Raw genomic sequence first — 12,010 nt, 5'->3', positions numbered from 1 at the left:
TCTTCTTCTTCTTCTCTCTCTCTCTCTCTCTCTCTCTCTCTCTCTCTCTCGCTCACTTTCTCTCTCTCTCTCTCTCTCTCTTGTCCCCAGGCTGTAAAACCATGCCTTAGAAACCTAAAATCTCATAATTACCAAGCTGACAGGTAACGCACCCTCAGTAAAAAACCCTCACTGAATGGGAAAGAATGCAAATATCTACAGTAAGAAGCAGAAAAGTAGACAGACAGGTGAGGCAGAGAGAGCGAGACAGAGAGAGAGAGAGAGAGAGAGAGAGAGAGAGAGAGAGAGCGAGAGAGAGAAAGAGAAAGAGAGAGAGAGGGGGTCACCAGTACAGGTGCAGAGGAAGCCCCTCTCTGTTCACTCCTGGGGGCAGAGGGACTAAAATAGTGACAGACTGAACTGTTACTGAAGCAGAAACTAACTCTCTCTCTCTCTCTCTCTCTGCTGCAACTGGTTGATTTTGTACCAGACTCTAATCTGTGTATTAAGTCCTATGACTACAGCACTGTAAGTTTCATAATCAGTATTCATAATGAAAGCAAAAGTAACTTGCCAGGATGTATTGTTATTAACTGATCTAAACAATGTGAATGAAAATTTATTAATGTCAATTAATGAAGCTTTACAATTCAGATCGTATCCAACGAAAACAGGCTGCCGCATATTTTGCTGACCACTCTTGGCTATTCGTTAATAGCCAAGAGTGGTCAGCAAAGACAGAGATAGTGGTGGTTGCTGCACTTCACCGTGAAATAAAATGTTACTTTTCTCCCTGGGTTAAAGGGAGGCAGCAGTGTGAAGTGGTGACCATTTATCATCCTCTTGAGGCAGTGGGAAAACTCCGTTCAGGGAAAACTTCCAAAAGCCTTCATGTTTACACAGACTCAGAGAGGAGAAACGGGGGAAGGTTTCTTCTTAATAACGTAAATTTATGTCAGAGATGGGAAAGTTCTTCGAGCTTACTATTGAAATTTGAATGGAAAAATATTGTGTAATGTTCGATGCAATTGTCATAAAAATGTACAACTGTTCTATCAGTAGCTATCGTGTATTTATTAAGCTGCTTTTCATTGTGTATGACCTTTCTTTCTGTATTTAAAACAAAGGTCAAGAACTGTTTCCATGTCACCTCCTTAATAAAGGCCTATACCGCCACCATGTGGATAAGAAGGTGCATAGCTATCGAGATTGCCGTCTACCGTCATTTCCAGTGTACTATACTATGTTATTTAAAGATAACCTTCACTATTTTAAACATTTTCCCATTATAATTCGGAGCATCGTCTTATATTTTACGTATCGATTCAGCTGAAGTTGTTGTAAATCAAAGTAACATTGTTTGTTAATCAACAATGCCACGGTGGGTTCCATGGAGCTAGACTAGTTTGAAAGTAGAAAGGTGGGTTAACCGCAGAGTACGGAGTAGAGTTAGAGTTCTGTCAATCATTCTCTTACATTAGTCTACTTCGCGAGATATGGTCTTGCAGTGGTCGACTCGCAGAGTGGGCACAACACCTTTACGTTGAAAATACCCAGGTATTATTACACCATCGACTGTGAAATTTGGACGAGAGCACCACGATCACCTGAGTGCTACTGATGTTACAATCTACACCTAACAGGTCTCTATAATAATATAATTACAGTGTATAAGCTATTCAATGTCATAAGTTATATATTATCGTTATACATGATTACACATAATGGATGCAGTTGCATATTATTCTGTGTAACTGTGACTTGTCAGACAAACGCTACAGCTTTTGAATCCGGTTAAAATTCAATGATTCGGGTACAAAATGAAACGAGCTACGTTTACTTATTTCAGAACACGTGCATTGGACTAATGTAAAAGTCGTTGCTTAAAACAGCTTAAAACTGTATAATTTATTGTTTTGAACCGCTTATGTTGTGGTGTAGGCTATATTTGACAAAACGGATACGGTACGTGATTGATCTTGCGGGATTACGAGATGGAATAAGCAGTAAATTAAATACATTTCATTGTGTAAAACTCAAAGTTTTCATTAAATTTGTCCTGAATGTTTTTTCCCCACAGTAAATGAGATATAGGGTGTGTGATGAATGACACAGGAGGGGAAACACCGCACCACGCTTTACATCCTTAATGTGTGGGTGTGTTCCGAAATGAGATTTCCTATTGAACTAAAGGACAGCGGCTCTATTACGTCTGAACGTATCTGTCATTTGTAGAAACTCACGTCAGTCCCTCTCTGTTTGTCTCTAATAGGTCAGACTGTATTATTGGCGGATACATTTTAGAAACGTAAGAGCCTTTACCCCTTGACCTTGCAAACCGAAGGATCCGATTGGCTCCCATTTGGGTCAACTAGCTGATTTTGATTTCTATTGGTTACATTTTGTCACGCCTATCGTCCATTGCACAAATCCTAGTTGAAGGTGAAATCTGTACCGTCTCATCCGTAAAGAAGCTGTGAGATTCTGTCAGTTCTGACTCGTTGTTCCGTACCTAAGGACAAGGATATTAGCAAGCCAGCATGTCAGTTTTCGGCGAAGTCCCGCAAGCTGTACCCGTGGCCGTTTTTAAATTGACAGCCGATTTCCGGGATGACCAGAATCCCAACAAGGTGAACCTTGGAGTAGGAGGTGAGAGATGCTCTAGCTAGCTGCCACAGACGGGGCTGCTATTTGTTATCAGTCGTAGAGGCAACTTGTGCGTTTAGTCTCCGTTTGCATCAGAGAAAAATGTGTGATTATGCGCAGTCTTGATGCTGCCCTCACTTACCAGCTAGACGAAGCTTTATTGTTAATAATCACCGTTCTGTTATACCATTGTTTAGTCAGATAATCATCCCCATTTGTGGAAAATCATCCCCATTTGTGTGCTGTGACTGTTATTATAAATATGTTACAACTGTGTTGAGTTAAACGCGAAATTGTGCTCATGTTTACGTAATTAAATTTGAAAAAGCGTTTGTCAGTACACTCCAGATGACTATTATGGCTACTACCAGACACTGCCGTCTTTACTGAAAGTCATCCAGATTGGTGTCCATAAAAATAGGCAGCAAAATGTCTCTGTCTACCTCTCTATTTATTACACAGCTTCGATGGACACTGATGGGATTTAACTGTTGAGATTAAAGTATTCTATGACGAAGGCTCTGTTTCTACACGCAGTGCTGTAGAAATGAGTTTTGAATGGACTGTAGATCAATTATCTGCTTTTATGATACAATCACTGTTCTAAAATTACCTCAGCATTTACCAGCTGCTCCATACTTAACCTGTCTGAGGTGTGTCTTTTGGAGGCCAATAGTATTGTGGGAAGTTATGACTTCAGTGTTGTTATTGGGTGTATGGTGTGCAGACGGTGCACTGCGCTCGGCAGGTACAGAGGACATCAGCATGAGGTCATTGGAATGATAAGATATTTAACACCATCTTGGATAAAGCCTGGTTCCTCTGCTCGTCGCAGCAGTGGATAAGACAGTGTGTTTCCTTAGAGTTTACAGCTAAATAACACCCCAGAAAGATAACAAGCCTGCATCGATGAGCTCTCTGAATGTACCGTGATATGAATTTCTCATAGAGATGTGGTTTCAAACTATCAAACACCACATCTCTCAATATACAGCCAAATCTATTGACTTTGAGACAGACAGCCTCTCCTATTGCTGTCATAATACACTGAGGACAACTTATCATTTACGCCAATGACACTGTGTTGAATTGTGCTGAATGGTCTGTTTTGTCTGTGCTGCGGTGGCCTGTCAAAGAGCTTGTCTCTTACAAACACGATGCAGCGTTAAGGTGTCTACCTTCGACTCTGCTGTTAGATCTAAGATTGTGGCAGTAAACCAACTGACTGAAAACCTGCTCTCACTCGGTGGTTTTTAAGCTTGTGCCGATCAGTGTAAGGTAACAAGGGAAAGCTGGTCTTACGTTCAGATGAAATCCTTGTGAAATTTCCCTGTGTCATGGTTGTGTACAGTTAAACTGCCCTTCCCCCACTCTCTGACTGCAGATTCCCTGAAGTTTTCTGTTAAGACCGTAATCCCTTGCCTCTTATTTCGTTTGAAGCCCTCACTAAAGGCTGTGTGTTTATTTTGTTCTGGTCCATTACAGATATCTGCAAATACATAAATAGACCGCGTAGTCATTTATGTGTGTTTGTAAGTGTCCTGTTTTTCATCTGTTTTGTGGTTTAAGAGAAAAGATTAGTTCATTATGTGTACAGTCTCATCAGTTTTGCATTGCGATTTCTCTCACTGGTTATCCAGTGCTGATCCGTGTTAAGGAACAGAGCAAGTTGTTAAAGCTATAAAGTCAAATTGCTTTCTCTATTATGTAAATCCACACCTTATACAACATGAGCGGAACTTCACAGAGGAAAAATTAACTGAGTAACATTACATGCTCGCACAGGTCTCTTCTAACATTAACACTCATCAGTTTTCTATCAGTAGATAAAGCATTGTTTTTTAGATAAGGTCTTAGACACTTAAGTTTATCAAAGGGTGTCATATAAAGACAGAAGATGGAATAATAAAACCTGGAAAGGTAAGCGTTCTAGTGTTAAATTTAACTCTGACAGAGTTTGTATGTCCACATGTTCACTTTTCGTTAAAGCTAAACCATAAGGACTCTCTCTGTCTGAACAAACTGAACTGTGAATACAGGCTACTCTGATTCACTGTGTGGATCTGGTTGTATTGCAACTTCTTATTCATAGGCCTTGACCATATGAAATTCTATTGACTGAGAAGTGCCTATCTGTGATGCAGCTTTATCTATAATACAAGATACATTTTGTATTTTTTTTGTATATAATACACACACACCTGAATGTATACATGAGCATGAGAAACCTGTCTTACTATCCAGGTGACTGAATGAAGAACTTTTGAAATTTACCAAATGAAGACTCATTATTGTATTGTATTTTAAGCCTGCATTCATCACTGTAACCGGCTACCCTCCTGTCCCCCGCTGTCGTATTAGCATACAGAACAGATGACTCCCAGCCCTGGGTACTGCCCGTGGTGAGGAAGGTGGAGAAGATGATTGCTGAGGACCACCGTTTGAATCATGAGTACCTGCCCATCCTGGGTCTGCCCGAGTTTCGCTCCAGCGCCTCCAAGATTGCCCTGGGGGAGGACAGCCCTGCCATCCTGGAGAACAGGGTAGGGGAAGACTAGACTCAAAATAGCCTCTTTAACAGGGTAGCGAAAGTCTGATCGACTCAATGTAGCCTCTTTACTATATAGCCTCTTTAACATTGTAGTGAAAGCCTGATCGACTCAATGTAGCCTCTTTACTCAAGTGATGACCAGGGTTTGGCATTTAAAGAGTTTTGGGGGGTTTTTTGTAGACACTGAAGGTAACTTTGCCAGAAAACTGTTTGGAATATCACGTTTTTTTGTATGTCAAGTAGGTGCATTTGTGTGTTTCATATAGAAACAGAGTCTGTAGTGGTTTCATTAAACATTTAGTGGCTTTGGTGCATGTATAGGAGCTGATTTTAGTTCAGGATGTAAGGGCTGTCTTTCCAAAGTCTTTCCTCAGCAAAACATGTGTTGTGTATCATAGCCTCAAAAACAGGTTCTGAAAGTTCACTGTGGTTGTCATGCAGGTAGGAGCCGTGCAGTGTCTGGGGGGAACTGGCGCTCTGAAGATCGGTGCAGAGTTTCTTCGCAGGTGGTACAACGGCCAGAACAACACGAAAACACCAGTCTATGTGTCTGCTCCAACCTGGGGTACGTTTAAAAAGGGCTAAACCTGGGCTATGGTCTATTAACTGTCATTTAATTTTTATTTTTTTTTTTGGGAGGGTTTAACGCGAGTAGGTTCTCAAAATGTCACATGACGGAGGCATTTGAATCTAAGCCTTTACTGAAGGAAAAAGAGATAAGCAAGTAGGTAGCTCACAGTGGAGTTGTACCTACTGGACATTTCATCTTAGAGGCTTAGTGCAGGATATGTTCTAGATTAGACTCAGCAGAACAGAGGTGCCCAAGTCCGGTAGTAAAAGGCTAAAGTCTTGCTGATTTTCAGATCAGTCAAACCGTGGTCTGCGATTGGCTTAGGAGTGTACACACCTGTTTCCCTGGTTAAAAAGGAAAGCAAAAAAAAGCAAAAAAAAAAAAAAAAGCCCAATTAAGGGATGAGTGCAAAACATCTTAGAACTTTGACCCTTCAAACTAGATTTGGGCAACCCCACTTTGTAATCTCCACACTACTCTTTAGCCTATTGTACCAAACAATCTTCTAGGAATCAAAGTCCTTTGTAATACTCATAGTTAATTGCCCACAGATATCTTCCCATTGATAAGATTTTTTTAAGGCTGTTGTTTAAATGTTGATGGTGTTGTGTGTGTGTGTTTTTTTTTTTGTAATAGTTCTTTTCTCTCTACAGAGAATCACAATGCTGTATTTGCCAACGCTGGGTTTGAGGATGTCCGTCCATACAAATACTGGGATGCCGAAAAGCGTGGGCTGGATCTGGCTGGTTTTCTCGGTGACCTGGAGGTAAACCGCAACCTTTGAAAGCCGGTTTTGGACGTTAACCTTCATTTCACAAACAAATGAGGACTCGTAGTGTCTACAAAAGGTCAAAATAACATTCAGTTAGAGTAAAGATTATGCTCATTTTCAAGTACAGGGCTAAAATAGATAGGGCCAAAAAAAAAAAAATAGTTTGACATGTATTGTATTGTTCTCACTTGTTGACTCATACTCAATAACGTGTCGATGATACATTGTGTCTCGTTTATATCTGCCCTGTTTTTGTCCTTGACACAGAGTGCGCCCGAACATTCCGTCTTTGTTCTGCATGCCTGTGCCCACAATCCCACGGGCACGGACCCCACTCAGGACGAATGGAAGCAGGTGGCTGAAGTCATGAAGGTAAAACTCTCAGGTTGGCTTGGCTCACCGCTCTTGAGATTCGTTTTCTCACTCTAGAGAAATTGTTCGAATTCAACGAAATCGTTCCATGAGCAGTTCAAGGAGCAATGATAAAAACAGTCGTAAAAGTATAACGTTAATTTTGGGGGCGGGGGGGGCAAAGGCTGCCAGTCATTTTTCTATCACGGAAATCAAAAAATGCTAGCAACCAATCAAAAGCTGTGCTCTCTGCTTGGCGTGTGGTAGTAAACAGATGCACATAAGTACACAGATGCGCATTAGTACACAGATGCATTGTTTAGTACAAACACTACACAGTTTTGATTCAAAATCCAAAAATTCCAATGTCTCTCTTTTTCTTACTCCTCTCTTATCACAGCGAAGGAATCTGTTTGTCTTCTTCGACTCGGCGTACCAGGGCTTTGCGTCGGGAAGTCTGGAGAAGGACGCTTGGGCTATTCGTTTCTTCGTGTCTGAGGGATTTGAGATGTTCGTTGCCCAATCCTTCTCAAAGAACTTTGGCCTCTACAGTACGAGACTCCTCCATAGTCCTGATGTTGCTGTCCCACCTGGGTTTTGCACTTTTTCCCTCTTTTTTTTTGTAATCGAGCCATAACATGCATCCCGTTATGTTCAGTACCCAAATTTCCTCACCTGGGTGTTATCTGATCTTATCTTATTTTATTCATGACCTCAAGAACAGTAGTTTTTATTTTATAAATAACTCTTCCTCATCGTAGACGAGAGAGTGGGTAACCTGACCATCGTCGCTAAAGACCACGAGAACCTGACCCGGATTCTGTCCCAGATGGAGAAGATCGTGCGAGTCACCTGGTCCAACCCCCCATCCCAGGGAGCCCGTGTGGTCGCCATCACACTCAACACCCCCGAACTCTTCACCGAATGGTAAGTCTGCTCGGAATCAGAATCACGTCCCACTGGCTTCCGTCAGCTGTTTCCATGGATACGTGCGTTTAAGAATTCACCCATTACGGTTTGAATCGTAATATACTCAAGAGTGCCTGGATGTGAGTTGTTGTTTGCAAGCTTTTATTACAACTATAATAACATAATATCTTAGTACTATGTACTTAGTAACATAATATGTTAGTATTGTATGGGTATAAAACACTCTCCAAAAGGTTCATAGAACTTTTTTTTCCCCACAGAGGCAGCAGCATTTAAATTCAATGAGTTATATTTATTAGGTAACACGCTGACTCGTTGCAGTTCTCAGCCTGCCTCAGTATGCCAACACATAGTTAGACATTAAAAAAAAACCCAGAAACCTAAAGAACAGGGAACTCTTCTGTCCATTTCGAGTCACGTCATTACAGCTGCATTAGTGGCTGCGTAAGTGGTTTCAGCCGTGCTGTTAGTCTTTGTTTATAAACTAACATCACGCGGTCTGTGTTTTAGGAAGGATAACGTGAAGACCATGGCCGACAGGGTCCTGCTGATGAGAGCCCAGCTGAAAGCCAAGCTCCAGGCCCTGGGCACCCCGGGAACCTGGGACCACATTACGGAGCAGATTGGCATGTTTAGCTTCACCGGCCTCACCCGTACGCCTCCACCTCGTTCTTTACATTATTATCGCCTAAACAACACCGCCTAGTGTGTTTATACATCCCCCAGCTCAGCCACCGTGTCTTAAACATCTGTCCACGCTCGGCGGTAATGATGTAGCGGTAAAGGGAATTGGCGCCCAAGGGGGTTGTGGGTTCAAACCCCAAACAATGCCAGCTCGCTGCTGATGTTCCCCTAAACAAAGCACTTTAAACCACAAGGTTGCTTTAGATGTGTGTGTCTGCTGGAGTGAACATTAATAACTGTAAGTCACTCTGGGGAAGAGTGGGACAAAAAAAAAACTGTAACGTAATTAAAACCAAACTCCTTCCCCCAGTGGATACAGCCCTCTAAGCACCGATGCACTACTTTGCTCATGCCTAAAGCGTTGTGTATATATGTATATATTTTTAATACCGTTCCCACAGGATTTGTTGTTTTTCTTTGTAAACAAACAAGCTTACAGACAATATACAGGGCACATATATGAATGCAATTCCAGAAGGAAACAAAGAATTATTGTCTCAGTTGTCCATGCGTTTGGTTCATGTCTTCTAAATGTTTACTTTTCTTTTCTCTTTCCACTTTTCTCTTTTTTGTAAGTGTGTTTGACCTTACTGTTTTCTGTGTTTCCAGCCAAACAAGTGGAGTACATGGTGAAGGAGAGACATATCTACCTGATGGCCAGTGGACGCATTAACATGTGTGGCCTCACCACCAAGAACATCGACTATGTGGCGGAGTCTATTCACGAAGCCGTCACCAAAGTCCAATAAAGAACCCCCTCTCTCTCTCTCTCTCCCTCCCTGTCTATCTCTCTAGCGCTCTCTCTCTTTACCTCCCATTCCATGCACATTTCTGTGCCCTGTCATTCCGAGACTTTGTGTTTGTGTGTGTATGTGTGTGAAAGTGGCGCTGAAAGAATCTGGTACATACACACACAAACGCACGTACTTGACGCGTATCACCTCAGTCTTTCGTTTTCTGAACAACAACAAACGCCGACCAGTTGATCAATCAACCCATATAAACTTGACCAAGTTTTTAAAACCTTGAATTTAATGCACAAAGTAATATATTAATTCCATCTGCCTCTGCTTACAGGGGATATAGGTCTGTGTGTGTGTGTGTTGTTTTTTTTTTCCTTGTCTGTTGTGGTCCAACAAATTATGTTTCAGTCTTACGCTGTCATAAAAAAAAGCACTTTTTTTGTTGTGATATTGGGGTTTTAGAGTGACTTATTGTTCAACGAGCAAGCTGTATTTTTGAATTTATTTAAAGATCTTCCACTGTTTAAAATTAGAATTCCAGCTGTTTAGAGCATATTTCATGATGTTACGTGTATGAACCTGTGTTTGTTTTGAGTTATGAGTTATGCTGTAACACAGAAACTTCTGGACAGACAGCATAAATGTACAATTTCAAAAACGCTTCAGGTTTAATTGTCCTATTATCAGTCACCTCAGGTTATCAGAACCTGTTCTTGGTCGGTTCCACGCTCGCCAGTGTGTAAAGGTTGAGGCCGTGTGTTAATGTCTGTCTTTGCACAGGACCATTTCTAGGCGTGACAACAACTGTAGGCATTATATGTAAACACTGAATCCAGTTTGAACCATGGTAACTTGCAGTTCTGAACAGGTTATTGCCCAGTCATTGGGAGCCAAGGCTTAGCTTTCTGATTTGTTCATGTTGTGTTGAGTTCTCAACGCAGCCCAGCTTTTGCATTCTGACTCACTTTAGCGTAGTGGTTCGGCGTATTAAAGCGCGCCTGTTTGCACAAATACAGTTCGCTCTCTGTCCGTCGAATCACCAAGCAACAGTTCGTTCTCACGCAATTAATGTATACAGTACGATTACGCACAATAACAGTCTGTAACAGTTAAACAGTGAATGAAATGTATTCAAATAAACACTGTATGAACACAGTAAACGTTGTGTTTATGTGTGGATGTTATTTCATGCTATCGTTTCTGAATTACACTTTCACTCCTTTGGATTATGGTGAATATTAGAGCTTAAAAGGTGAACTTTGCTCCATAAGCAGAAATTCCTGGAATTCTCTAGCTGTCAGTGTTAGTTGTCCATAGCTATTCAGATAAATGACCTTGGTAGATAGGCTCAGGACTGTGACCTAGGGAAGAGAGGGGTCACTCTCCTACATACAAACGATTCGTACCTTCCTGACAAACAGCAGAGAACCTAGAACATTATCACCTCTGTTCTGGTTTGTATGAGACAAGGATAAGGTGCTTTTACTTTGTACCACAGTTCAAGTTCCATTTGTGATATATTTGTCTGTCACTTTGTGCTGGGATCAGTATGAAAGGAGTTACTCACTCCACTCTGCTTGAACTGGAAGCTTTGTTGAATAGTTTAGTGCCATCCATGGAACTGAGTAGTCAAATCGGCTATTGACTAGACATTCAATACCTTAATTTCAAGGCAGTGATTTCGTCGAGCGAGGTAAAACACCGTGAAAATATTGAAGATGATCAGAAATAAGCTGAGAATTAGACTGAAATTCTGTTTTATTGACAAGTTATGTCTCTTATTGTCCTTCAATCAGGACTATTACCCTGATATCCTGAAAAAAAATTCTGAGAAACATCTGTTAAATTCATAAACAATCCTCAAGGGTTAATTCCCCAGTGAATATACACATTTTATAAGATTGATTTTTTTTAATACATTAAGGTTATTAAACTCTATGTAAAAGCATAAAAGCTATCCCCTTAAACCCCAGCCAGTCAGCTTTACTAAGAGCCTATGTTTGAGACGACCACAAGCTTCCATTTTGTCTTTCTTTTTTTTTTTCTCCTCCCTTCATTTTAGTCTGCAGTCGTTACACATGATTTAACCACAAATGACGTGTCATTCGTTGGACTCTGTTGGTTTGTTTAAGGCTTAAAATATTATACTGTCAGACACTGTGTGTGTGTGTGTGTGCGCGTGTGCGCGTGCGTGTGTGTGTGTGTGTGTGTGTGTGTGCTATTCCAGAGTTAATCAGGGCAACACCATGTCCCTAGAGTCCTAGTTCACTGTGTGTGTATGTGTCTGTATGTGTGTGTGTGTGTGTGTGTGTGTGTGTGGCTTTGTGTCAAAGGGGGGCTGGTACTACACGTCAGTTAGACGTCAGTCCCTCCTTTGCCTGCAATGCAGTTCTGTGATGTAAGAGTTCTCTCTCTCTCCCTCTCTCTCTCTCCCTCTCTATCTCTCCCTCCCTCTCTCTCTCTCTCTCTCTCTCTCTCTCTCTCTCTCCCTCTCTATCTCTCCCTCCCTCTCTCTCTCTCTCTCGCTCTCTCTCTCCCTCCCTCTCTCTCTCTCTCCCTCTCTCTCTCTCTCCCTCTCTCTCCCTCTCCCTCTCCCTCTCTCTCCTCCTCTGTCACACACACCATTTGCTCTTAGTAAAGCTCGACTGGATCATAGTATTGCACAATGAAGAGGGTATGTTACCCATGTTGCCCAAGAGCAAAAAAGAACTGCACACCAAGTTCCCTTTATACAGCAAGAATCAACATTAATTAACAAGCAATATCGGGGAGTAATTACTGCT

At 41.6% G+C, this 12,010-nt stretch overlaps 1 protein-coding gene across 1 annotated transcript; it reads left to right on the top strand.

Annotated features, from left to right (window-relative positions):
• Window positions 1-2,422: 2,422 nt before the first annotated feature.
• Window positions 2,423-10,376, top strand: got1 (glutamic-oxaloacetic transaminase 1, soluble). The gene is made up of 9 exons (XM_030771828.1): window positions 2,423-2,628; window positions 4,987-5,168; window positions 5,618-5,741; window positions 6,401-6,513; window positions 6,787-6,891; window positions 7,271-7,421; window positions 7,632-7,797; window positions 8,311-8,453; window positions 9,094-10,376. The coding sequence occupies exons 1-9, from the start codon at window positions 2,520-2,522 to the stop codon at window positions 9,231-9,233; spliced, it is 1,233 nt and encodes a 410-aa protein (XP_030627688.1). The 5' UTR covers window positions 2,423-2,519; the 3' UTR covers window positions 9,234-10,376.
• Window positions 10,377-12,010: the final 1,634 nt, after the last annotated feature.

The sequence above is a fragment of the Chanos chanos genome, chromosome 4 (genome assembly GCF_902362185.1).
Source record: "Chanos chanos chromosome 4, fChaCha1.1, whole genome shotgun sequence".
NCBI lineage: Eukaryota > Metazoa > Chordata > Actinopteri > Gonorynchiformes > Chanidae > Chanos > Chanos chanos.
The sequence above is the reverse complement of the archived record's forward strand: the minus strand, read 5'-3'. Positions and strand labels throughout refer to the sequence as shown.